The 27,679-nt window shown below is 45.7% G+C and overlaps 1 protein-coding gene and 1 long non-coding RNA gene across 10 annotated transcripts in view; one reads left to right on the top strand and one right to left on the bottom strand.

Annotated features, from left to right (window-relative positions):
* Positions 1-16,200: 16,200 nt before the first annotated feature.
* LOC144281003 (uncharacterized) lies at positions 16,201-22,102 on the bottom strand. The gene is made up of 2 exons (XR_013349470.1): positions 21,968-22,102; positions 16,201-16,460 (listed from the first exon to the last, which is right to left on the bottom strand). It is a non-coding gene; the product is annotated as an uncharacterized LOC144281003 (long non-coding RNA).
* A 269-nt stretch (positions 22,103-22,371) lies between these two features.
* Positions 22,372-27,679, top strand: part of LTBP1 (latent transforming growth factor beta binding protein 1) — a 392,695-nt gene continuing 387,387 nt past the window's right edge. For 5 of the 9 annotated variants that reach the window (XM_077843641.1, XM_077843639.1, XM_077843642.1 and 2 more), the window contains exons 1-2: positions 22,372-22,901; positions 23,982-24,052. In XM_077843641.1, the coding sequence (XP_077699767.1) occupies positions 22,387-22,901; positions 23,982-24,052 (586 nt within the window). In that variant the 5' untranslated portion in view covers positions 22,372-22,386. The remainder of the gene's footprint in view (positions 22,902-23,981; positions 24,053-27,679) is intronic. The other 4 variants (XM_077843646.1, XM_077843644.1, XM_077843645.1 and 1 more) reach the window with 1 other exon arrangement.

Raw genomic sequence — 27,679 nt, 5'->3', positions numbered from 1 at the left:
AGCCTCGTCCTTGCCTGGGCCATTGCACCATAAACACCCACCCTAGATGGAGTCTTGTTTATATTTTGGCTGTAGTTCTGTCCTGCTTCTCCTCTTATTTAGTGTCTTTCTGTACAGGACCAGGCCATCTTTTCCCATCCCTCACTCATATGTAAGACTGCTTCCTCCTGTATCTCGTGCACAGTCTGCTTCCTTCCTCTGCTGCATTTTGGGCAGGTGTCCCATCTCACCTCTATGAGAATGGCTGTGCTGATGTGAACATTCCAAGTTCTCTTTCTTTGCATTTCATCCACTGTGAATCGAAGTCAGAGAAATATTTTATTTTATTTTTTATTTTTTAAATATTTATTTATGATAGACATAGAGAGAGAGAAGAGGCAGAGACACAGGCAGAGGGAGAGGGAGAAGCAGGCTCTATGCCGGGAGCCCAACGCGGGACTCGATCCCGGGACTCCAGGATCGCGCCCTGGGCCAAAGGCAAACGCCAAACCACTGAGCCACCCAGGGATCCCCAAAATCAGAGAAATATTTTAGCACATCAGGGCTTTTCCTGATGAGTTTCGGGTGTGAGGTACCAGTTGATCTGATCTAGCAATTTCTCCCAGTCGCCCTGTTCTTCTCATCCTTGAGCCCATCCCCTTGATGAGACTTTCCTTCCAAGTTCCTTATATTCCAACTCTTCTCAGTTGGTTTTTGCTAATAATCTTGTGTATGGGAAGTTCTGCTGGGATTTTGCCTGTTTTTCTGATCACAACCAATGTTGCTGGTGGCTACCCAGGAGCAAAAATAGGATACACGCTGCACAGGGAAGGAGGGAGAAAGGAGGGGGAAGATCCTCATTTTGCGGACAGTGTGATTTTTGACCGAGAAGCCTACAAGATGTATAGACAGGGGACCACAACCCGTACAAGGGGCCCACACAAATGGCAGCGTGGCTCTCTTTGTGGTACAAAAGCAGCTTTCCCTTTGTTCCTGGAGGAAGGGAAGGGGGCTGCGCTTGGGTGAAGAGGAGGTTCAGGGAAGGAGGTTGGACTGGAGGAGGGATAGCAGGCTTGGGCCGGGGAGTGGCTCATGTGATTTGGCCTCCTCTGCCCTCCTCTCTGTCAGATGAACCGGACAGTCCTTCTGGCTCCCATGGGGCTGGGAGGAAAGTCCTTCCCCATCCTGCTCTGACATGGCCTCCCCTCTTCCTGCTAGGATTGTGTCCCACCTACACCCATCCCCCGCCCTGTGCTGCCTGCTCTGGTTCTACCCAGGACCTCAGGGAAGCAGGCTGCTTAGTCTCCAAGTTGCCCAGGCCTGTGGCCCGTACCCCGCCACCCCCTCCCCCCAGGCTGTTCTGCTGTCTCTGCATCTCTGCTTTTCCCACCTGGCCTCTTGCATTGTACCTGATGCTGGGCACCTGACAAGCAGCATGGACTTATGGATTACAGGTGGAGGCTTATTAAACAACCCATTTGTAGGCCATGTGAGGTATGCAGTCAACACAAGATACAGACTTGGGTTCTAAATCCAAATTTTGCTATTTCCAACCAGGAGATCATTCTGAGTCTCAGAGCCCCAATACATAAGAAATGGATAATAATCCTCACGAAGCACACACCCGTGCACACACCCGTTCACACACACAAAAAGAGTATATGCTCACCACTTACGCTGATGTTTCCTTCTATAAAGTAGATCAAATAACACCAACTATTTGTTTTTTCTTTGAGGGAAGATAAGCAAGTACATTAAATAGTACCCATAATTAAAAGCTATTGCGGGGAGATGGGTAGGCTACTGGTTAGGGTGATTATTAACTTTGGAGTCAGACTGAGTTTGAGGCCTGCTTCTGCCACTAACTAGCTGTGTGATGCTAGGTAAGATATTTAATCTTTCTAAGCCTCATTTTCCTCAACTATAAAATGTGAACAATTAAAGAACTCACCAGCTAGGGCTGTCATGATTGCATGAGACCACCCATGTAAGACATGCAACCCAGCACTTGGTGCTTACCGAGGTCTCTAGAAGGTTTTGTTACTATTCCTGATCATATTGATCATTTTATTCTCCTGCTGCCCTTCCTAGCCCTGGGGCCAGGAGAGACTCTGGTTGCCTGGTGGGTTGGGAAAGGGAGGAGAACCATGGGCAGAAGATCCCAGAAGGTATGACAGAGATTCAAGCCCTTGGTAGAGAGGGAGAATGGCGCATAGAAGCAGCTGGAAAGGGCAAGCTCAGAGAGGATGTGGGTTTAGCCAGGATGAGCACCTGGTACTTTGGTGCTTTTCTTCTGATGCCTTTTCCATCATTTTTATGGGCTGGTGTGTAGACGTTTGCTGAAAGGGCCGCTCCACCTGGATCTCATTGAAATCGTGCAGACTTTCTCTTTGCTGAACATTTTTCTATCCTAGTAACTATATAAATGTTCCATTTGTGATGTAATTGTTCTGTTTCAGATTTGCTTTCCTAAATTGAAAAGTAGAGTATCCAAAACATCTGAGACAATGGCTTCAATGTAACACTTTGTGTGATGAACTCTTTATTTCCTGTGGTTTACATTTCTTTTTCCTACTTAGTCGTCTACACTCTGGCTCTTGGTGGCGGTCCTAAAGATCAGAGGCTGCATTGTGAGGATGATGGAAAGATGAGATGAATTACTTTTATTGTAAACTTTCCACTTCCTAGAGAGCAGGAGTAAGCATCAGCTCAACAGAGGCAACTTTCACTTATTTGGAAATATGGTGCAATCATGATTCTTATTTCAGTTGCTAAAATGTTTGCAGAAAACAACCAGGTTCTGCCAAAATTATAAAGAAAGTCTTCTATGGCTTTCGCTGTGGATGGCAGTGACTTTTTCTTGGAGCCAATGACCCTCCCTCCCACTTCTTGATGGTGCCAAATAACCACACATGGGAAGAAGAAGGAGGAGTCAGGAATGGGCTAGACTTGAACACTGACATTGATTGCTAAGGGTAGAAAATGGACCAGATCTTGTTCAATGAGGAGATGAGATAGAGCATTAATTGTTTAGTTGCCATAAAGTGAAAGGTTCAAAGTCAGACATTTAGGCTCAAGCCCCATTTCTCCTACTCACTTATTTAAATGAGATGAAAGGGACGCCTGGGTGGCTCAGGGGTTGTGTCTGCCTTCGGCTCAGGGCATGATGGAGTCCCGGGATCAAGTCCCGCATTGGGCTTCCTGCATGGAGCCCGCTTCTCCCTCTATGTCTCTGCCTCCCTCTCTCTGTGTCTTTCGTGAATAAATAAATAAAATCTTTAAATAAAAATAAATAAATGAGATGTAAATCTTAATTGTATTAACCATCAAGTGGGAAGACAACACCCAGTTGGTAGGACTGGCTGAGGCTGAGCAGGAATGACCTGCAGTGCAAGTGACCCTTCCCCGGAGGCATTTGCCTGAATGTGTCAAGATATATGAGGATTTTCCTCTTTTTGGCTAGAGAAGACAGAGTAGTTTCTGAGTGTCCTTGAATGCAGGAGGCCCAGAGGTGACAGGAGGACCATGGAAGGTCAGTATGGCATCTGTGTCCTGTGCCCTTATTCCTCATCTGGGGTATGAGTACCTACTCCTGTTTCTGAGCCCTGCCCCCACCCGAGTGCATGGGGTTTGGAGTGGAACAGCCTTGGGGCCCAGGTGATAAAGCCTCATCTGAAGATGGAGCAGAATAACTGTTCCCATCCTGCCCAGAATCTGTGACAGCCCAAGGGCTCAGGGCAAATGTCAGCATCCAAGTGCAGCTCTCAAGTGGCTTGTGGGCTATGGGTGTGTGACCAGAGGAAGGATGAGTAGAGGGATGTTGCACACTTATTCATGAGCTAATCTGTGGCATCTTCTAGGGCATCCAGAAGCCACGGAGTGAAGAGGGGAGGGTTAGGTAATAAAGGCATTGGGTGAGGCGATTAGGCAGCTGTTGAGGCCTTACAATCCTGATGGAGCCTTAATAGGACCTCACAAGTTGGTAAGGCCTGGGGACATTTGAGATACCTGTACCGGATAGGGCTTCAGTGTTGATTAAAAGTGAGAAAGGCCATGGAAAGCACTTTGCAAATTTTGAAGTGCTATAGAACTGGAATTATGGATAAGACTTTCTGTAATCTGTGGTGCCTCCTGTTAGGGTATCACCAGAAGCCCTGCCAAGGTCAGATGGAGGTCAGATACAGATGCAGGTAACCAGGATATAGAAATACCTCCTGAGGCAACCCATAGGAGTTTTATTGAACACCTGTCGTGTTCTATGTGTTTAGGATTAAAAGATAATGTTCTTTAGGAGCTCACAATCCAACCAGGTCTTTTTTTCCAGCCCCTACATCCTAAGGCCTGCTCCAGAGTGGATGTGAGTGTCTTAAAAAACTCACCCAGCCTCCTTTGAGCCTCCATCTCTGCCAGGGTCCAGGCTGCAGGGAGATCCCCCAGATCCAAGTGTCCACGGTGGGAGGAGTGTGTTTGCCCACTTCAGGTGTCCGCTACAACCTCCATCCCACTCAGCAGAAGGCAGGTGACCTCACAGCTGAGTTTACAGCCAAGAAGACTATATGCTTTCAGTAGACAGTTTGTCTCTTCTGCCTCCAAAGTATCAATTGTACAGCAACAATTTACTGAGTAGTTCTTGGAAGTAACCATAAGAGTGAAGGCCTCAGCAGCCCTCAGGTGGGTAAACAGATTAATGCACTAAAGAAAGGCATCACAGGACTGTGAGTAGGTGTCATGAGTCAAGGAAACTATCAAGTTCTTCATGATGAGGAGGCACCTCTAGGATTCCTCAGATAACATGCTTCTGTGTTCACCACGATGACTACCATCAAAGGCCTGCGGGCGATCTAAGGGGAAGGCATTCAGCTCCACTCTACAGACCCAGTGAACATGTCGGCGGTATGCATGCATGGGGGTTCTGCAGAGGAACCACCAAGAACTCATAGTCTGGGTGGGCAAAATGGGTGAAGGGAGTCAAAAGATATAAAATTCCAGTATAAAATAAGTAAGTCCTGGGGATGTAATGTCCAGCATGGTGACTATAGTTAATAATACTGTATTGTACACTTGAAAGTTGCTAAGAGAAGAGACCTTAAGAGTTCTCATCACAAGAAAAAAAGTTTGTAACTGTGTCGTGATAGATGTTAACTAGACTTACTGCGGTGATCATTTCACAATATACACAAATACAGAATCATTTTGTTGTACACCTGAAACTAGTATAATGTCATATGTCAGTAACATCTCAATTAAAAAAAAAAACCACTGTCTACTGCAGGGCTTGGCAAACTATGGCCTGTGGGTTGAATCTGGTTTGCTATTTTTGTAAACAATGTTTTATTTGAATCAGATACACCCATTCCCTTATATATTGTCTACATCTGCCTTAGCACCCGCTATAACAGCAAAGTCGAGTAGTTGCCACAGAGGACTTCTGGTCCACATAACCTAAAATATTAACTGTATGACTCTCTAACTCTACAGAAAATGTCAACCCCTGTTCTTGTGGGAGAGACATATGCCCAGTTAACTCTAATTCTTGGCTTTGGGTGATGATGGGGGTGAAGAGCAGAGATGGCTGGTTGGCTGGCTGCTGCCCAAGGGCATTGCCATAATTGGTGGACCTGCCTGCAGCCTTACAGGTCCAGAAACTGAACTTTTTAAGTTCACCTGGTCATGACAATAGTTTATGAGGGATTGACAGGCACCAAAAGCAAAGACCAGTGTACAGCCTAAATGCAGGTGTACTGGGAGGGATAGCCCTTTCAGGGACTGGACTGGTTTCTAGGGGGCCACCCTTTGTGCATACTGTGACACTTACCCAAGTGTGGCTGATTTTCTTGAGCTTTCCTGAGGAGCATGACTAGATTGTAGGACCCCCCCCCCCCCGCCCCCATAGCAGCTGGGAGTCAAGGTGAGACCAGAAGAATAAACTAACCCTGTCCCTGGCCAGACTGGATCATTCCAGTGTCTGGAATCTAAAGCCCCTTCCCCTGGCATCCCCCCCCCCCCCTTATTAGCATCATCTTCCCTGAAGAAGGTTGGGGAAATGCCAAAATGTGGTGCTTTGGAGCCCACCCTAATCTGACAACCCCTGCTTCTGTTAACAGCCTTTTGGCAGCTTCATTAGCATCACTGACTAAAAGCTACAGCTGTGGCTAGTCAAAGGCGTAGCTTCTGTAAGGCAAGCAGGCTCTTTTGTGCTTTTCCATCCTGTATTGTCTTTCTGGGCTCCTTGGAAGAGGGAACCCTCACATCTCTGTGCTCAGGTTCTGGAGGGCACCTCACTGTCTCCCTCTGTCCAGCCCCTCGCAGCTGACAACCCTCAACTGTGCTCTAATGGAGGCATAATCAAGATGCTATCTGGCTGCAGAGGAAAGCGCCCTTAATCCCGACTCAAGGTTTGGGAAAAGGCTTCTCAGTGGAGGTGACACTCCATCTGGGCAGAGTGGTGGTGAAGTGCTGATGGGCCACGGGGAGGCAGAAGGAGAGAGAAGAATGTCAAGGATGGCAGAGTGGTGGCCCTGGGGTCAAGTGACAGGAGATGGAGCAGGGGATCCATCAAATCAGAGTGGGAGGGGGCCCTGTGTGCTTGGGTTTCATTCTGAAGCGGGGGTGCGGGACATGAGGAGCTTTTGGGCAAGTTGGGACTTGCTGAGTTCTGCCGTTTAGAAAATAAATCCAGCAGCCATGGGGAGTGCAGATTCAAAGCAGGAAACTCTTTGGGCTTTGGCGAGGATCTTGTTGAGAAGAGGGTGGTGGGAATGGGATAGAAGGAAGGATGCCACTCCAGAGAGACCGCAGTGCTCATCAGGGAGGGTGCAGGAGGGTAAAAGGCTCCTCCAGTTTTGATCCAGAACATTGAGGGCATGGTGATGTTAACTGAGTCACAGCTCTTAGGAGGAAGGATGGAGAGAAAATGATAAGTTGGGGAGGAGAGTAAGGAATGCCTGTAGGTCCACGTGAAAGAAGCAGAAGTACAGGTGAGGACAAAGGGGTGAGGTAGAGCTGTCAAGTTGGACTCATTTTCCTGCGAGTGTCAGTGAAAGCAAAGAGAAAATGGATTAGCCAGGGGAAGAGTACAGAAGAAAAGAAAAGGCTCAAAAGAATTGAGCCCAGAATTTTGGGGACTAGCTCTATTTAAGGGTGAGCAGATGATGAGGTCCCCACAAAAGAGATGAAGGATGTGCATCCATTCATTTCACTCATTCATTCATTTGGCCAGCAAATATTTATTGGGCCCCTGCCACGGGCAGATCCTGGGCACTGAGGTGGTGAGGGGGGAGCGGGAAACAAATCTGCCTTCCCGAGCTCATGGGAAGGGTTCAGAAAAGTGTAGCACCCTGTGGAGGACCAGAGAGGAGGGGAGTCCGGAAGGGCAGGGACTGCAGTGTGGGCAGCTAAGAGGCGGGGAGGGGGGGCGGGGGGAGCAGAGGGAGGAGCTGGGGGAGGAGAGCAAGAGGCAGAAAGGGGAATCCTGCATTCTTTCTCCCACCTCACCTCTGCAGCGCAGTGAATGCCGGCCTAATCAGGTTTACCTCTGCAGCCATGGCAACCTCTGGGTGTGGTTTTGTTGCACATTCTTGAAACTTGAAGTGAGGAAGTGACTTTATATCAGGTTACGTACAAATTAGAAATGCAGCAATTTCCCTGCCTCTTAAAACGTTCTCCTAAAGGCTTGCCATGATTTCTCTTTGCAGAATTCATTTTTCCTGTACTCTTCCATTCACAGGGATTCTGAGCCCTTACATACACATTACTAACAAAGTATTAAAGATGTCAGTAGGATACAATTACTCTGTTTTCTGATGATAATGGTGCTCATTGTAAAAAACTTGAGAAACAGAGTATAAAGTAGAAAATACAAATTATTCATTCCCCATCACTTTTAAAATTGTTTTTTCTTCTATTCCTGTGTCTAGATGCATTTTACAAATTTAAATACATATGTTTGTGATCGGTCTGTCTTTGGAGTTTTGTATATTTTGTTCAATAATTATAATATGGGCATTTCCCAATGCCACTAAAATAGCTATAAAAACATTTTATTCCACATATGCTTCACACTTTAACCATTCCTAGGTTGTTCATTTAGGTTTTCCTAATCTTTCTCAGTTTGATGCAGCAACTCTCTACCTTCATACCTATATTTTTGTCCCAGACTTTCAAAGCCCTTCACACTTCAAAATGATTTATGATTTTTCCTAGAATCCCTGTATTTAATGAATCCTTATATTTAAATTAATAATCTCTCACAAATTTCAGAGTTATTAGTCACAATGAAAAGTGACTCTTTTCTTTTGTCTCAAAATGCAAATTACTTTGAAATTTTGTCTAATTATTTTATAAACTTCATTTTTAAGTCGGGAAATCTGGCTCAAACTGGAGTAGTGATAACTTGCACGTATGTATGTATGTATGTATTTGTGCCATCCAGGCACCCCGAATTACATTTATCTTAAAAATTATTATTTTTTTAGTTGCAGTATAGCTGACAGATTGTATTTATTTCTGACTCACTACTAAACCCCAGTTTTCCACCAATGCTTGCTTGAATTCCACAGGGATAGCACTAATGGGACTATTTTTTTCATATTTTTAGATTTGTCAGAGAATATTAACTCTGAACCTTGATTTTTTTCTCCTTTTTCTCTTCACATTTAATTTCTTTTCTTTTTTTTTTTTTTTTTAATTTCTTTTCTTTGTTTTATTTTAATATCACTTTCCATGAGGATTCAAAGGTTACTCTGGAAAGCAAATAGAAAGTCATTTTTGTCTACTGGAAAAATTTGTTTGCCTTAAAGAACTTTCTCAATTATTTTATTTTCAAGCATTTGTTGTACTTCTGTTTTAAGTGTTTCTTGTAAGAAGAATATAGCTAGGTTTTTAAAAAATGATTTTAGGGATGCCTGGGTGGCTCAGCGGTTGAGCATCCACATATGCTTCGCACTTTAACCATTCCTAGGTTTAACCATTCCTGGAGCCTTTGGCTCAGGGTGTGATCTTGGAATCCCTGGATGAGTCCCAAATCAGGCTCCCTGCATGGAGCCTGCTTCTCCCTCTGCTTGTGTATCTGCTTCTCTCTCTCCGTGTCTCTCATGAATAAATGAATAAAGATCTAAAAAAAAATGATTTTAAACTGGGAGGTTTAATTAATTATTCTTTTTTGTGATCATTGATGCATTTGGGTTTATTCTTACTATCTTTCTCATGCTTTCTATTTGTCTTAGGAAGTTCTAATTCCATGTTTTTCCTACTCTAGTGGTTGGAAACCTATAAAGTCTATTGTATTTTTTCAATGGGTAGAGTTGTTATATTTACTCTCTTCCTAAAACTTAGTGCTTTAACTCTTTCCAATTTATAGGCTATCACTGTCCAGAATTTTATTTCTATTAAAAATATTTTGCAAAATGTATATAGAGTGTAGTGCACACACAGCCACTCATGAACACTATGTATTTACTATTTTAAGAAACAGAATACTATCTCTATTTTAGAGGCCCATGTACCACCCTCTTCCCCAATTTTTTTTAACTTCACAAATCAGGTGTTACCATTAGCATTGTTTATTCCTATTTATCCATATGATCACCATTTTCTTTGCTCACATGGTCACCATCCTTCTTACACCTCACATCTCCCTTCTGTGGTCCTTTTCCCTCTTCCTAAACTATATCCCTATTAGTACTTCCTTTGCTAAGGGTCTGTTGATAATAAATTATCTTTGCTTTTGTTCATCTAAACCCACCTCTGGTCCTCTTTCTTTAAACATATACTTTGCAGGGTATACGATTATAGATTGACAATCATTTCTTTCAGAACCTCAAAGACATTAGCTTACAGTATTTTGGTGTCTGTTATTGTTCTTGAGAAATCAGACATCAAGCAGGTAAGCTGTCTTGTTGTTTGGGCTCTTTTTAAACTATTCTTTTTTTTTTTTTTTCTTTTTAAACTATTCAATTTGCCTTTAACATTCTGCAATTTCACCAGGATGCTCTGGCTACAAGTATTTTTTTCAGTATTTTATATGTCCTAAATTTAGGGACCCATGAAAATTCTTGAATATTGTCTCTCATGTTTTTCCTACTCATTCAGACCTTGACATCTATTAGCTTCTCTTTCATAATTTCCTCGTCTTTGTCTCTGTTCTATATCCTAAGTGATTTTGTCATATCCAGCTTTCACCTCATTAATTATGTTTTCTAATCTGTTAGTTAACTCATATATTGAATCTTAAAATTTTAACTACATCTTCTACTTGGAGAAGCTGCCTCGATATTTATGATACTATTTTATTTTTTGCTTATGTATTAAACTTAAAAAAATGAGAACATATGTATTTTATAAACTATGACTTGCCAGCCAAATCGAGCACACTCCCTATTTTTGTCAATAAAGGTTAATTGGAACACAGCTAAGCCCATTAATTTACATACTACCTATGTCTGCTTTTACTCTAGAATAGAAAGTAGAGGTTTTGAAATAAAAAAATTATTTTCTTTTTGCTTTGGTTTTTGTTTTTAAATTGAGTCTTTTTGATAGAAACTATATAGCTTGCAAAACCTAAAATATATACTACCTTGCCCTTTGGAGAAAAAGTTTGTCAAGCCCTGCTACACATGATAATTCTAACATCTGAAGACCTCGTGTCTCTGATTCTGCTGCTTGATGTTCCTGCTAACTCTCTTATAGTGTCTTGCTCTGTGATTTTTCTTTTTGTTGGGATCTCATTTTGTTGGGGCATAATCTGTGAGAATTTTGTGATACTTAATTTGAAAGAATATTCCTTCACTTTGTGTCTACTTTGCCAAGTACCTGGGAACTACTAATCCAGGACTACTTTAAATTTGTTTCTTTGGCTTAAAATACTTTTGCAACAGGCAAGTATAGTGAATTTGAACCACAGGTTGAGGCCTGGTTTGTGGTTAGGCTTTGGGTGTGGAGGGGGGAAGGTAAAGGACTTTTTTTTTTCCAACCAAAATCAAAGCTGAGACATAAAGCTTTTCTTTGCTGTCCCCCTTTTGCAGGGCATATAGTCCACTCTTTCACTGGAAATGTAGGCTTTTGGGGACTTATTCTAAAGTCTTTATGCTGACACTACCTGCTTGCTACGTCTCTGTCCCCTACACTCACCCTGGGAAGTCAAAGGCCCTCAGAGGTCTTGAGGCCCTAAGACCCGATTGAGTGAGCATTTACCAGCTCATTGTGGATTCTGGCTTCTACTTCACTTTTCACCTCTGAGGATATGCCTTAATTTCTTGCCAAGTCAGTTTTTCATTTTATCCAGTATTTTACAGGTATTTTTTAGGGGAGAATTTTTAGGATACGGAGTCTATCATGTTGCTGGAAATAAGTGTCATTAAAAATTTAAATTAGGGATCCCTGGGTGGCGCAGCGGTTTGGCGCCTGCCTTTGGCCCAGGGCGTGATCCTGGAGATCCGGGATCGAATCCCACATCAGGCTCCCGGTGCATGGAGCCTGCTTCTCCCTCTGCCTGTGTCTCTGCCTCTCTCTCTCTCTCTCTCTGTGACTATCATAAATAAATAAAAATGTAAAAAAAAAAAAGAAAATTTAAATTAAAAAATGCACACTTAGAATACTGGAAATGTGAAAATATAACAGCCCTATAGGTTCTAAGCCTACCTAGTATTTACCTACATCTAAATTATGTGTGATGTCTCTGGACTCAGACAGCCTGGGTCGGAACCAGGCCTTGCACAGGGTGGGGAGAGAAGGGGAGGGTCCAAACTTTTTCTGTAAAGGGATTTGTAGGCCATACTTAACTACTCAGTTCTGCCACAGTATCAGGAAAGCAGCCATAATCACATACAATGTAGTAAATGGGCATGGCTGTGTTCCAGTAAAACTTTATTGATAAAAGTGGGCAGTGAGTTGGGGGTTAATGAACATGTTTCATCATCTCTAAAAATAAATACAATAATACTACCTATGCTGTACATGGGTTGTGAGCATTAAATTAGTGAAATCATATAAATGCTAGTGTTAGCTTTGGTGATGCTGCTGGCAAGATGATGATGATTTCAAATCAGTTCCCTGATGTTTCAAGATTTTAAGGGCATCTTCACTTCAAAATACTCAATTCAGATTTAAGTCTTGCTTACACTGTATTTCCATTACAGGTTGATAGGGGATTCTGTTCACTATTGTTCTCCAGGGACCCAGACTGATGAAACAGCCACCCATCTTGAAATTGCTGGTTACTACACAGGCAAGAAGCTCTGGAGGGTCTTGCAGTATCAATTAAATGTTTGGTCTGCAAATGACTGTGTCATTTCTATGCACTTCATGGTCAGAATTGGTCATAACTTCCCCTCCCACCTGTGTCCCTGCCGTTGCTGGGAATGCTGTCAGTAGACAGGTATCACCTGTTGGACCCTCCAGAAGTACCTGAGTTTCATGGCTGCCTTACCCAAGGCTACCCCCTTCCTAGGGCAGCCCACATGTAGTGATTGTTCCAGGTAAGGTTACCAAGGCCTAGCTACTTTAACCTAATGTAAAACTCTGATGGCCACTTGAGCTCCAGAGATCCCTGTGAATTTGACTCAGCCTGTTGGGCAATTTGACTTCTCTCTGCACAATACTGCTTCCTTCCCCTCCTTTCCACAAGGGTTCTCCCACTGACACGCCTTAATGAATATTCTGTACACTGAACTGCATCTCAGGGTTCTCAGAGAATCTGACCTATGACACCCACAACATGCTCAAGAGAGGAGGGCTGGAAATATCTCTGAGGTGAACCCCACTCACTAAAGTGAGTAAAGGCAGCATATATAGCTGGGAGGGTCTAGAATTTAAGCATGGATAATAGCTAATATTTATTAGCAATGACCTGCCGTATGATGTACTAAAAAGTGTTACTTGGATTAGCTCATTTAAGCCTCACAACACATTATTGGACCAGGGAATTAGATGAGGACATGCAAGCTATGGCCCACAGCTTGCATGCTCATTCTGCCCATGCTCATTCCTTTGTGTAATGTTTATGCTACTTTTACACCATAATGGCAAAGTTGAGTTATTACAGTGGAGACTGTATGGCTTGCAATGTTGAAAATATTTACTATCTGAGGCTTTTAAGAAAAAGATTGCTGAGTCCTGAGTAGAAATTATTTGCATTTTATAGATAAGAAAATAGAAGCTTTATTTATTTTTTTATTTTATTTTATTTAGCTTATTTATTTATTTTTATCACAGAATGCCATTTTTTCGTTACAGGGGCAACTGGCTATAGAATGACCTCCTTCTGTGATGGCAGGTGCGGAACCCTCCTATGCCCACTTATGGGCCTTTTAAGTGCTCAGTGAATGAATACAAAGGATTCTCTTTACTTCCTTCCACCATCCCCCTTTGTAACATTGAGGTCACCTCTTCCATCTCTGTGTTTAATCTTCTCTTTGACCGAGTCTGTCTTCTGCAGGCAGGTGGGCCTGAAATAGTGACCCTGTGACCTCTCTCTACCAGGTGAATCACATGAGGGACTCATCAGCTTTTGGTATTCGTGACTCTAAAACCCCTGGAGAAAGCTCTATTGTTCCAGAACGCCTTCCTTCTACTGGAAGGAGTTAGGGCAGTAAATGTGTACTGGCTGAGCTGACTACCAAGACATACTTCACCATCACTAAGGACTTATTCTGTGTGCTGAACCATAAAGTGATAAACTAAAGTGGCAGCCTTGATAGCCTTAGAATCTAAGGCTGAGATTATCTATTTCCAACTGCCTCCAGCTGAGAAGTGGTTCCCAGGACAGCGCTGAGTAACTCAAAAACATTCCCTCATAAAAGTGATTGTTCAAGGGGGATTCAAGAGTTTAGTTGCTTAATGCCCAGCCAGCTGCTTCCGAGATTCACCCAGAATTTGGGCCTCTGCCCCCAATTTCACTCTCATATATAGAGGCAGACCTAAGAACTGAGCTCAGGTTGTTTGGCACTGAGGTTTGTCCTGTTAACCATGCATTCTTTTCTTTCCCGACATGCAAATACCCAGGATTGTGTATGTACATTCTGCAGATGCTGCTCCATGTGCTCATACAGATTTTCTGCCAGCAGTTCCCCAGCATTGAGCTGCAGAAGGACTATAGGTCCTTCTTTAAGAAAGAGATTCCACTTAACCAGCTCTTTATTTCATGCCTTCTAACAAATTTCCCCAACTTTCAGAGAGAATCTTGAACCTAGTCAGGAATATTAGGTCCCTAAGTAAACATTTTTATTTTTCATTTTTTATTTTTTTTAAAGATTTTTATTTATTCATGAGAGACAGAGACACAGGGGGCAGGAGAAGCAGGCTCCATGCAGGGAGCCCGATGTGGGACTCGATCCCGGGTCTCCAGGATCATGCCCTAGGCTGGAGGCAGCACTAAACCACTGAGCCACCCAGGCTGCCCCCCTAAGTAAACATTTAAAAAAAATATTTTATTTATTTATTCATGAGAGACACAGAGAGAGGCAGAGACATAGGCAGAGGGAGAACCAGGCTGCCTGTGGAGAGCCTGATGTGGGACTCATCCCAGCACTCCGGGATCATGATCTGAGCTGAAGACAGATGCTCAACCACTGAGCCACCCAGGCGTCCCTGAGCAAACATTTCTGAAGCCCTTTTTCCATTTGTGTTATTTGAAAAAATGTTGGCCATCAACTTTGGCTAGTGAATGAATGAATGAATGAAAAGGGTCAATGACTGACTGAATCCATTTCCAGATCCTTGACGACTTAAGGATCTTGGACAAGGTTTTCATGATGCAAAAGAGATAGTTTTGTTATTGTGGACCACCCTCTGTAATTAGGTGTCTGAAGAGACTGTCATTTACTCAACAAACACTTCTGCAAGCATTTTTTATGACTTGCACACCATGCTGGGCACTGAGAACATGATATACAAGGTCTCTGCCCTCCATATAGGCCTCCAGGGATGAGGTGGAGGAATGGAAGCTGGGTGGGCATTGACCAGTAACTTGTAGGGAAGAACATGAGGGTGGGGTTGGTTGGGCAAGAGTGGGGGACGGGGAGCTATGTGAAGACTGAAGATGCTCTTTCTAGTAAGTGAAATGGAAGTGTAACATCCAGGTGGTGGGTTGGAAAGGGTTAAGAGGAAAGTTCTGGGGCAGCTGGCAGATGTAACTTGATCTCTCTCAGCAGTAGCCTGGGTTTTAAAACCTGGAAACCTGGAGGAATCACAGACACTGAGCTGGTTTTACTGGTCTCCCCTCACTGTTTAGAAAGCCAGGCCTTTCCTTATAGAGCTGGTGTTTCTTCAGTGGTGTGAGTTACTTCTGCATATTGCTCAGTGCATCCATGTTATGTGGATTTTTACTAGTTGCATTCTCAGGGTATGTCCTAGTCTCCAATAATAGGGCAAGCTGAGAGGGCAACAAAAAAGAGATGTTATAAAAGCACTGACTATTTTAATGATATATCTCTGGCAATGTAACATTTTTCATATACAAATACAACAAAATTCTTTCTATAGAACTTTCCAAACCATTAATTCAGAGGTTGGAAACTTTCTCTTTGTATAGAGGGCCACTGCTCAATTTGGATAGAGCAACTTAATTTAGGTTGGGGGGAAATTTTGGGCAAACCCCATTGCTCAGCAGAACTCTGCCTATAAACATCTAAAGATAAGTTGACTACATCAGAACCAAACCTCAACGGTTATTAGCCACTACTTGCCTTAATTCTGGCTTATCTTCCTAGGACCAAGAATAAAAAAAGCTTTCCCCCTGCCTGAAATGTTCTACATGTGTTACAAAGCATGTATTATGTGCTTGCTGCCCAGAATGGACAATAGATGCTCCAAGGGTTAGGAATGGGAATCAGCTGAGGCTTGTGGTGGTCCCAGGAGCTTCATGAAATAAAGGATCTTGAGTTCGATTTTCAAGGAGAAGGACTTGGTTAAGGAGATGAGGATGTTTCAGGAGCAGAGGCTAGGGGAAGACATGTGAGGTCCTGTTTCTGCAGACCAGTAGCTGGTCTTTCTTTTTCTTTCTCTTCTTTCTTTCTTTCTTTCTTTCTTTCTTTCTTTCTTTCTTTCTTTCTTTCTTTCTTTCTTTCTTTCTTTCTTTCTTCTTTCTTTCTTTCTTCTTTCTTTCTTTCTTTCTTTCTTCTTTCTTTCTTTTCTTTCTTCCTTCCTTCCTTCCTTCCTTCCTTCCTTCCTTCCTTCCTTCCTTCCTTCCTTTCCTTCCTTTCTTTCCTTTCCTTTCCTTTCTCTTTCTCTTTCTCTTTCTCTTTTTTTTTCTTTCTTCTTTCTTCTTTTTTAAAGAGAAAGAAGAAATACAGGTAGATAAACGTAGTTGGAACACAAGGTTCATTTAGGGGAGTAGCCCAAGATGAGGTTGAAAAAGTGAGAAGGAGGCAACCTATGAAGGACCTTGGATCTCAGGAAACAGAAAGACTGGCTAGGAATTGATTGGTATGTAGAGGTGGTATAGTAACTTCTCTCACTTTCTTCTTTTTTCTCAGTTGCTTTATTCACTATATGGGAAGCAGAGAGAATATTATGGAAAAAAATTAGGATCAATTGTTAAATTCAGGCAGTGTCATGTGTCACTGGGTGAAAATTCTAAATAGGCAAGAGGAGTAATAATTAATAATGTCCTGAAGTTGAGATTGAGAAGCAATTCCAGCAACTTAGCAACCTGGGAAGTGCTGAAGCTTACGTCAAGCAGGAAGGTTCCCTTTAAAATTGGATCACAATTTATAAATAGTTGTATCTGAGCAGAGAGAACATTACTCTGTTTGCCCACCTGGCATTCCGCCAATCTTGCAGGTGTCTGGGCATCTTTGGAATGTAAATCTAAGCAGGGAAACTAGGAATATTCCTTGACTGAAGGGAAGGTCAAAGGAGTGTTTAAAACTGAGATACCAAAGGGCAATGCAAGTAATTGGAAACCTATTTGTGATTAAAAGGCAAATGTTTCATAGATTGCTTTGTAGAAGTGCCCCACAGCTCAACGTATACCTACACCCAAGTGTCTTCCAAGATTCAAACTCATTGAGACAAAGAATAGAATTCAGTTGGGCTCCCTTAAATGTTGACCTGCTGGTGGCCCAGTGAGGTTGGGAAAGTGTGAATGACAAGTGTACAATTGTATTGATACCTCCCCAATTGTTATGTAGCCTCATGTTTTATGTTCAAGAGCTCTGAATGAATGGGTATGAAGAACTTTAGTGAAAGCTACATGAACAGACAGGTTTCAGTTAGATGTAGTGAGGCATTTCATTGTCTTCAGAAGCTGCCATTGTGTGATGATACTTGTCCTTAAAATTTTAAAATATTTGATTTATTTATTAATGAGAGAGAGAGAGAGAGGCAGAGGGAGAAGCAGGCTCACTCAATCCTGGGTCTCCAGGATCACACCTTGGGCTGAAGGCGGTGCTAAACCTCTGAGTCCCCCCCATCCCCAGGCTGCCTGACTCGTCCTTAATTTGATAGACGAGTGAGAAGGGGACTAGAATAATTAGGGAAATTTAGGGCACACAAAAATGTACTTTTAGTGAGTTTACTTTTATTGCTTGGCTCCTCTAAATTTGGAGGAAGGCAGCCCATGCCCCTGACCTGGTTTCCTCTTAGGGGTCTCGTTTTTCACTCTGACCGTCCTTTATCAGTACTCGCCACCCATGTAATTATTTATCTCGGGCCTGACCCCATTAGACTCACGCTCCATGTGGACAGGGTCTGTCTTGCCATGGCCAGGCACAAAGGCACTTGCTGGCCCAGGGGCATCTCTGGGCTGCAATCCAACTAGGCATTATTTTAATGTCTCCATCTGAACTGGAAGTCTGCTTTGGCTTTGCTGTAAGGGGCCACACAGGCTAGCTCAGGGCCCCAGGGCTGTTCAATCAGTGTTTATTGAGTGACAACTCAAGATGCTTAACTTTCAAACCTGAAGCGTTAAAGGGAGGGGAAGCACTGGGATAAACCTCGATTCTACTTGTTGCTCAATTCCAGGGGTGTCTCATCTTTCTCTGCAAATCAGGCCCGCCTCCATGTTGCTCACACAGCTGGCAGACACACTGACATCTTCATCAGATGGACCTCTGCTGTAACTCTTCATTTGTAAAGCTGCATGTGACTTTTCCTGGAAGCGGAGTTAAATGTGGAGGAGGTCACATATTTCTAATCTTCCTCACTCCTGCTTTTGGATGAAATGGTTGAAGGAACAAGGGAGACAGCAAATGAAGGACCCACTTGTGGACATCTGAGCTGAAGCTGCGGTCCTTGGCCACCTCCTGCGGTGGGAGGACTTGGGGCTTCGGGATCCTCCTATCTCACGTGAGGGGTAGGCAGCCAACCAGCCACAGCCTGCCAGCACCTTGTGGGGTTGCAGGTTTACTTCTAGTCCAAACCTGGACAAACCGATGTTTAGATCAGAACAGGCGAATGTTCGGCTGCCAGGGTCCCAGTGAGCAGCCTGAGAAAACTAGCCCACAGGTTCTGGGTATAATTCTTCGTGACCTTACATGTTCCTTGTAATTTTTTCCTTTTCCCCCTCCTCTCACTGCTCTATGTATTCCCTTCCCCATTCATTGATTTCTCCTCCATCCTCTCCATTCATTCCTCATCCGTCCTTTCCTCTGGCCACTTCTGCTCGTCCCTCCTCCACTATGTCCCGTCTTCTCGCTCCTTCTCTCCTGTTTCCTGAGCTCTCTCACTTCTCCATTCCTCAGTCTCTCTCCTGCTTGCTCTTTCCTCCTTTCTCTTCCTTTTATCTGTGACCCACTGACTTCCTTGTTGCTCTCTTTCCTCTTCTCTTTTTAAGAATTTCTTGATGCAATGAGAAGAGGGCTAAAAGGGGCTCCATGAAGTCTTGGCTGGAAGAAAACATGGGTGGAAGCTGTTCTGATCACAGGCAGCCACTAAATTTGATTTGTAGTTGATCCTAAATGTAGGAAAAGATTTTCAATTACAAAACTCATAAAATGTAAGGATGAGGGGACCTGGCTACATTTTGCGTTTGACTAATGGTTTCAAAGTGCTTTAAAGAGTTTGGCATTTGCCAGCCTTCCCTTCTTCCCCTAATCCTCACACCCATGAGTTTTTATGGGAAACATAATCCTCTTTTCTGATTCATTTACACTTAGCTCATCAGAGTATTGTTTTGTAAAAATCGTCTAAAGTCCAAGAAGTTTTATGAGATCTTTAAAGACTTTTTTTTTTTGAACCAGGAAGTTGTGTACTGCCAATATAAATGGACCTTGAAACCTAGGGGGCATGGGTCCAGAAACCATGACATTAAACTAGGTCTACAATTGGCAAAGGCTGGTCCTCATGCCTGACAGCAACTGGGCTTTCACTTTCAGAAGAAGAGTGAGTGGAGTGTTTAGATGAGTAATCATCTCATCTGACGGTACATAGGGTGCACCGCATATTTTTCAAGGATCATCTTGCTAGTTATGTAGACAGCAAGAGCCTGATGTGGAACACTATGACTTTACTGGTGTTTCCTGACTAGCGTGCTTACTTATGCATATATTAGCATATTAATGGTTGCATATACACACATGTACACCATCACGGATGTGAGTCCTTTAGGGAGGAGACCCACAATCACACAGGAGATTCTTTCTGTGGTTATGTTTCAGAGTTGATCTATGATATATCCAAATCTGTCATAAAGCAGTTTGTAATCAGGCTGAAGATCAGTTGAAATATCCGCCTGTTGGTTGCTTTGGGTCAAGAGAAAGGAAGACCGCGTTGTATCCTTTGGACGTTAGAGAACATGTTTCTGTAGAGCCACAGGGCATGGTCAAGGTGACTGCTTTCCCCAAATGTGAGGACTTCAGGTTGACCCCAAGGCCCCCTGGAAACAGGTGCAGAGAGGTGAAATGACTTGCTCAAGTTCCTGGCGGGAAAGCAAACTAGCAGGGAGAGAGCCCGGGGCTCTGGCTCCCTGTCCAGGCTCTGCCCTCTACAGGCAGCTGCCTCTTAGTGACAGAAACTGGCTCAGCTGTCTGGGTCCCGTGAGTGGCCCACAAAAACAGTGTACCCAACACAGCCGACTAAAATCTGGTTCTCTGGGGATGCTGTCCTTCACTGTTTCCTGAGCTTTTCCTGCCTGATGCCTCTCCTCCTCTGGCCTGCCTCTTCAGAATGGAGTTAGTGCTTGGACACCTCTTCCCTCCCATCCATTTCAACTCCTGCTATATAATCCCTACTTGTGAGGTAAAAATCTCTGTAGGCTGATTTTCACTCCAAGTAGTAAATATTTTCCCTCTATAATGTGAATTTTCCATGAGACGACAAAGAATTATGGGTGCTGCTGTGACACTGGCCTTGCACAAATCAGATTGTGCCTTGTGAGGGCTTTATTATCTAAGTGTTGCTTAATTCAGCTGTTACTTTTTTTTTTTTTTTTAAGCTTTCATTCATTTACATCTTGTCTCCCTAACCAGATGGGAAGTTTCTCCAAGACAAAGGGGTTGTGCCTTGGGACACTGTATGTGCAGAGGGTCAGCCTCTGCGCTTGCCTGTGTAGGCACTGGGTGGATATTTCCTAGCTCCTATTGTGTTTTTTAAAGAACCCAATGCTGGGAGGCAGTTTCTTGACCCACCCTCCTTCCTCAATCGTCTCAGCTAGTTCTCTTTGGCTTAGCTCAGAGACTGACCTTGAATGACCTCACTGATCCTGTCCACAGGGACCCCGGATGTTCTTAGAGCCACAGACAGTTAGTGCTGGAAGGTACTTTTAATCCAACTATTCTGTTATGGAGGAGGAAGTGGAGGTTCAGGGATGAGAGGTGAACTGCCCGTGGTCTTTTGGCTAATTATCCACAGGGTTAGGACTGAATTGTGGTGTCTCCCTCCAGCCCAGTGCTATTTAAGCTATGGCAGCGGCTCTCAGTGTGTTCTCCCATGAAACTGGTGCTCAGGCAGATGTACTGAGTGAGGCCCTCTCCTGCCAAATCAAATATTGGAGGTCTTTCTCCAAGGTACAGAAGAGATTAATGAATTGGCTTCAACTTTAAATTATTTTCCATTAACTCGTTTTAAACCATCATCACCTGCTACCAGTTGTCCACTAGCCAATGCCAGCAGACAACAGAAGAAAAACATTAGCCACAAATAAATATGACCGAGAACAACCAAAGCCTTGGAAACCAAGTATCATTTTTAGTTAAAAAACAAAACAAAACTGGACTGCTATGACTATGGGTTTTCTATTGCGTTCATATAATAAAATTGCGCACTCTGCTGCAGACGTTGTTTTAAATTCAAATGCTAGAGTACAGGATTTCACAGTTTTCCCCAAAGAGCCCAATGAACTCCAGGGACTATCCCCAGGACATCCTGCATCTTCCCTAATGTGATTTTGGGTCATTTCTCCCCAAATGAGTGAGTGATCCTTCCCTTTCAGATGGGAGGGGAAGGTCGGGGGGCCCAAGGAACTGAGCTTTTTTTGGTTTGTTTTTGTTTGTTCGTTTTTTTGGAATACTAAATGGCTCGGGGTTGTCACGGATCCTAAAGTCTGTATGCCTATCCCGGAGGCCTTTTCTCCAAAAGCAAGGCTGCTCTGGGGGTCAACTCTGGCCTGGGCTTTCCCGGTCCAGGCGGGCGCCCCCTGCTGCCCACCCTGCACTCCCGTCCGCGCCAAGCTAGGAGCGAGCCGGGTACCAGAGGCTGCAGCCCGAGACGCAGCCCCGCGGGGCTTTCAGCCTCAGGGGGAACCATCTAGACGCCCTGCGGTGGGCAGCTCGGCATCCGGAGCAGGCGCTGCTGGGGCCCGGTCTGGTATCTTAATCCAACACCTAGCGTCGTACCCGAACAAACACGGATAAGAAAAGGCCCTTCCAAACGGTATCGAGCGAAGCCCGTGGGGCTCCTGGGAGCGGAGGGCGGGCAGCGGCTCTCGCCGAGCCCTTTCCCTTGGTGCCTCCCGGGACGCGGGGCCGGGGGCCGGGGACAGGGACCATCTATGTGGATGTGGAGGGTGGCGGCGCGTCCTCGGGCTCATCTCACGCTTTCCCCAATTAGGACTTACTGCCTGACGTCACGTCTGCCGGAGATTGGCTGTTCAGACCTGACCCTCGGCTCCACGGCGAGAGCAACTTTTTAAAGAGTTTGCAGCCGGGGCTGCCTCCGAGCGTCCCGCGCGCTCACGCCCGCCCTCGCCCGCCCTCGCCCGCTCTGCCCCGCGCCCCGCGCCCCGCGCCCCGCGCCCCCGACCTCACCTTGCACCGCCCGCTCCCCCGCCCCGCCCCGCCCCTCCCCTCCGCTCCCCACCCCCGCCCGCCCCCTCCTCCCCGCCGCTTTCGGCTGGGGTCTGGGGCCGCTCGGCCGCCCGCACCACTTCCTCTCCTGCGACCCGGGCCGCCTCGTCCCGCCTCCGCGCGCTCGGGCAGCCGCACCGGGCGAGCCGCACGGCCGGGGGCGGGCGCCGGGGGCGCCGCTCGGCCCGCGATGGCGGGGCCCTGGCTCAGGTGGGGGCTGCTGCTCTGGGCAGGGCTGCTCGCGTCGTCGGCCCACGGCCGGGTGCGGAGGATCACGTACGTGGTGCGCCCGGGCCCCGGGCTGGCGGCGGCCGCCTTGCCCCTCGGGCCCCCGCCCCCGCGCCCGCGCCCGCGCCCGCGCCCGCGGACCTTCAACGTCGCGCTCGACGCCAGGTACAGCCGCGCCTCCCCGGGGGCGCCCTCGGAGCGGACGCGCCGCACCAGCCCGCCCGGCGGCGCCGCCCTGCAGGGGCTCCGGCCGCCCCCGCCGCCGCCCCCGCCGCAGGAGCCGCCGCGCGAGCCGCCGCGCGAGCCGGCGCGGCCCGGGGCCCCCGGCGGGCAGCGCGCCCCCCGGCCCGGCGGTCCCCCGGCGGCCGCCCCGCGCGCCCAGCAGGGCCGGCAAGCCGTGCGCGCAGCAGCGCAGCCCGAGAGCCGGGGCGGCGGGGGCTCGCGGCTGCAGGGTCCGCAGAAGCCGCAGCTGCAGGGGTAAGCGCACCCCCGCCCCCGCGCGCAGCCCCCCGCGGGCTCGGGGCCCCTCGGAGCCGGGCGGCGGGCGCCCCCCTCCCCCCCCTCCCCGCGCCGCGCCGCGCCGGGCCGGGCCGGGCCGGGCCGGGCCGGGAGCGCCGGGTGCGGGCCGCCGGGGGCCGCAGGACGAGCCCCAGCGCATTGTCTCTCCGCTGCGGGTAAACACAAAAGGCATTTCTGCCTGGGGCGTAACCTCCTGAGCGCGACCCCGGCCGCTCCTAGCAGATGGGCGGACGCATGAAGTCACTGCAGCTCACTCCCTCAGCATCAATTAAACTCTGCAACTCGGTCATAATTTTTTTTTTTTTTCCTAGCTAGTGGGGGAGGAAAAAAAAAAAAAGTTTTGGGAGGGCTGGCTGTAGCGATCAGCCCGTGGTCGGTGCCCTAGAACCGCTCAGCATCCCAGAGACGCTGGGCTGGAGCTTCCGTGCACCTGCGGGGGCTGCTTCCCCGGGGCGGGGGCCCGGGCCGGGGGCCGGGGGCCGGGGGCGTCTCCGCTTTGGCAGAAGTTTCGGTTGGGAAGCTCCTGTCGCTGGGCGCTCAGAAACATCCTTCCTGCCCTCCTCCCCATCCATCCCAGGTTGCGGGCAGGGGGGCGAATAACTTGTTTCGTTGCCTCTTTGGTTCTTTTCTTCATGGATGGTTCCAGGCACTGTGATCTCACCCGTTTGGACACTTCTGTCCCAAACTCTGATTCGGTTTAAACGGTGGGTGAGATAACGTGCAGAGGACACTAGGCTCCACCTGGGGCGCGTGGGGGGGGGGGGTCGTTACGAAAATCACTTCTGTGGACCTGCTTCTTCCCTCCTGTGTAGCTCTAGGTTATGCAGGCGTTTTGGTTCTCCGGGCTTTCCCCCATACCTGGCCTTTATCCTTCTTCCCCGGGCAGCTTCGGCTCGGGCATCCTCTGTATGGCTTGGCACTCTCTGGAAGCCAGAGGAATGTGGAAACGGGAGCCTGGCTTGCAGGGACCCTCAGAAATTGGGCTTTCTGGGACAGAAGGTTGCTACTGCTGGACTCAGAGGTCTTGCTTTGTTTTAGGGTTAATGTCTGTGGAGGCCAGTGCTGCCATGGCTGGAGTAAGGCCCCCGGCTCCCAGAGGTGCACCAAACGTAAGTTTCCATGTTCACTGTGGCCCTGCACGGTGGGCAATAGTGGGACTGTCCACATGGGGGAGGGGGGCTTCACGGGAGTCCCATGAAGGGGCTAATGCTGTCCTGGGGAAATTAATGTCTGCAATGCAGTGTACCCCGTTATCGACAGCCTTCATTACCAGCCGTGGAGGGTTGGGTCACAGTGATGATGGTATCAGGACAGCAATTTATTGTACAGAACCGTGCCATGCATTCAGGGGTTTCCCTGCCCCCAACCCAGTATGAGCCATTGTCACACCTGGAGAAACTTCCCATTGGAGAATGTACCCTATGCCAAACCAGTACAGTGAACTCAAACACAGATATTGACAAATGCAAAACTTTTAAGTTGATGGCGGGAGGGGAATGGGTAGTAGGTGGCCCTGTCCTGAAATAAAATATCAGCAGTTTTTAAAGCTTTCTGAACACAGCCACAAGAATCCTCCATCCTTGGGGCCTGATTATTTCCCAGGAGGTGAGCACTTCATGTTCTTCAAAACTTACAAGTGGGGTTTCCTTCAGTGCTTCTCCAATTTGTACACATCTTAGCAGCATTTTAGAAGAATGTGTATCGGGACATAAAGGTTTGAGAACACCAGAAAACTTTTCCCTGATTATTGTAAAGTGAAGGATTTAGTTAAAACGTGTTTTGAGCCTCCTCTGGACAAGTTGACTTTGTCGCTAATTGGAAATTAAAAAAATCTTTCACTCAAAGTTCAGCATTCTTAGGTCTTCTTTGTGTGGAGCTTGAGCCATAAATATCGTGAATCAGAATCCAAAATTGAGGTGTTTATTGGTATTCAGCATACTAAGTCACACATTTAGCAATTTGTCTTGTATGTAGTTTGGGTTTTTAAATATTGATTTAATATTTTAAATATATTTAAAATATAGTTTGGATTTTAAAATAATGGCAAAAATTTCTAGTACAGTCATTCTGGTGAACTACTTGTTAAAAAAAAAAAAAAACCTTCACTCCTTGAAAGAAACAGGAGGGCTTTAGCATAGTGGCCTGGGTTTTGTAGAAAGGAGTGTCTGGATGGGTTATGATTTAACTGTGGTCAAGGAGTAATGGCAGATACGAATTCACTGTCAGCCTCCTGATTATGGAACTCAAACCACTAGATCAGAAATGCTTAGGGTTGTAGGCATTTAGACTGTCATAATTTTTCACTTCTTCTTAGATTATACTTGACAATAGTGGACCAGCATTTTCCTGAATTTATGATGAAATCAGGTCGAATTACACACCCTTTCCCCTTCAGTATCTCCTGCTCAAAACCTGCCATGCTGTAGTTTCCCTAGAACATGGAGCTAACCCACCCATAAAGGCACCATTGCAGTGGGATGCCGCTGTGTGAAGGCTGGAGATACAGAGCAGGGTGTTAGAGACAGTGGGTGGGTTCTCTTCTTTGATGCCTGTTAGAATGCATCAAGACTTGGAGACATTTACTTGGCAAATGGTGCAGTTGAGTGCCTTCTCTGAAAAAGGCTGTCTGAAGATTTGAGGATCCAAAGATGTTTCAGAAGACCCAAAGATGCCTTAGAAAGGAGAGCAGCTGGATCTTGAGGCACCACTTCATGGGTTCCTGCTTCTCCAGGTGAGGAAGTCAAGGGCATAGTGGTGCCTAGGTTTGACCAGGTTTGTCCTTTGGTGATCCAGAAAGAGAGAAGCTGCAGAAGGCTCTGGGGGAACAGGCACTTGCAGGGTCTCAGAGGAAGTTGCTACACTGATTTAGTCTCACAATACCTACAAGAAATATCTCTGGCCTTTGGTTCATGTTCTCTTTCTGATTCCTAGAAGTTAGCCCTTGGACAGCACAGGGTCTAAGCCATGCAACATCACTTGCTTTTTTGATGATTTTTAGCATTCAGAAAATTGGCCTTCCTCTGCTGCCCAATCTGACAAATTAATTCAGGCCCAAGTGGTAGAAACTTACAACCCAACTCCTTTCAGGCATAATTTTAAAAGTGATGCTGGGGTAGGCCAGTGCCCAACCTAAAGTAATATAGTTACTAGGTAGTCATGTTTCAATGGGAGACTTGTTTTGTATATGTGGGAGAGCCAGAGAGATGAAGGAGCGTCTGCTTTTGGATGGGATGACGGGGTTATAACTCATGCTGTGAAACTGGTGTCCACGGCCCAGCAGTGTGCTACTAGAAGAGCCCTTGGCCCTGAGTTCAGATCCCGGAGCCTTTGCTAGCTGTGTGGCCTTGAGGAATTCACTCAACCTTTCTGACCCTGTATCTTCTCATCCAGAAATGATTGTGATAAACCTCGCTCCCTTTGTTGGATCATTCCAGGTATCAAGATGAAAAAGAAAGGGTATAAAAAAGCCTTGATGAGACCAGAAAGATTCCTAGTTTATTATTGGATCAAGCCAAGCAAATCTCGACTCATTTCTTTATTACTTGGTTTTCTTTTCTTTCCTATGCGTGTCTCCCCAGCTGGTGTCATCATCGTCTTCTTTTTAAGTAATATTGATATGGATCGCTTTTTGTATTATAGCTTTGAAGTAGTTTAGGGTTGGGGGGTGGGGTAATGGGGAGATGATGGTCAAGGGGTACAAAGTTTCATCACACAAGATGAGTAAGTTCTGGGGATCAAATGTACAGCAGTGTGACTATAGTTAACAATGCGAGGTTGTCTACTTGAAATTTGCTCAGAGAATAGATCTTAAAGTGTTCTACTCCCTAAATAATGTTAACTATATAAGGTGATAGGTATGTTAATTAGCTTGATTGTGGTGATTATTTCACAGTGTATGTGTATATCAAAACATCATATATCGTAAGTATATACAATTTTTATTTGTCAATTATTCCTTAATAGAGATTATTGGGGTGGGGGGGAGAGGCAGAGAATAAATGAAAAGGCCAGTCACTCCCATGCTGTCTTGGCTTCGATTTCCAAGAAAAAAGAAAGCAGTTTGTTCTGAATGATTCATTTTAGTAGAACTTTAAAATTACTAAATATTAGACTATTTGTGTGTCTCTAGTTCTTTTTGGATAAAGCTTGCTGTTCAGAGGGAGAAATACTCTCCTAAAGTATATGTAAATTAAATTGAAAAAAATCCTGACACCGTTTTTGTGACGGTAACTGTGTCAGTAAGTACCAGTGAACTTTGGATTGTAAAAGAAATTGATTTGAAATTGGTGTCTCATTTCCTTATTTTGCTGAATTGAACAATTGCGCTTGGGTATGCTTTTTTATACTTAATACAAAACCTCGGAAGTTCCCTCCTTCCTAGTCATCATAAAATGTGAATGCGCATTTAAACGTACCACCCAGGGTGCCTCCTAATTGTCATTCTATTTTGAGGATAATTGAAAGGGGTTAGCTGAATAATTTCAGTTTATATAGGTCCTGTCCAATTGATGCAAAAAATGTTTCTGTGAGAGATGGGTCGTATTTATGTTGTTCCATTTGCTTACTTCAGTGAAGAAAAATAAGATGCTCTTGGAGCCAGACTCTGTTGTTTTTAGTGAAACTTAATTTAAATATTGTGCCACAGGCAAATGCTTCTGAAGACTAAAGATTAAGGGAGCCTTGCATTGCAGATCAGATGGGAAACAGGCAGGCACAGACCCACACCGTGGCGGGGA

Source organism: Canis aureus, chromosome 12, assembly GCF_053574225.1.
Source record: "Canis aureus isolate CA01 chromosome 12, VMU_Caureus_v.1.0, whole genome shotgun sequence".
In the NCBI taxonomy this organism is placed as follows: domain Eukaryota; kingdom Metazoa; phylum Chordata; class Mammalia; order Carnivora; family Canidae; genus Canis; species Canis aureus.
This window is presented reverse-complemented; position numbering and strand designations above follow the sequence as displayed.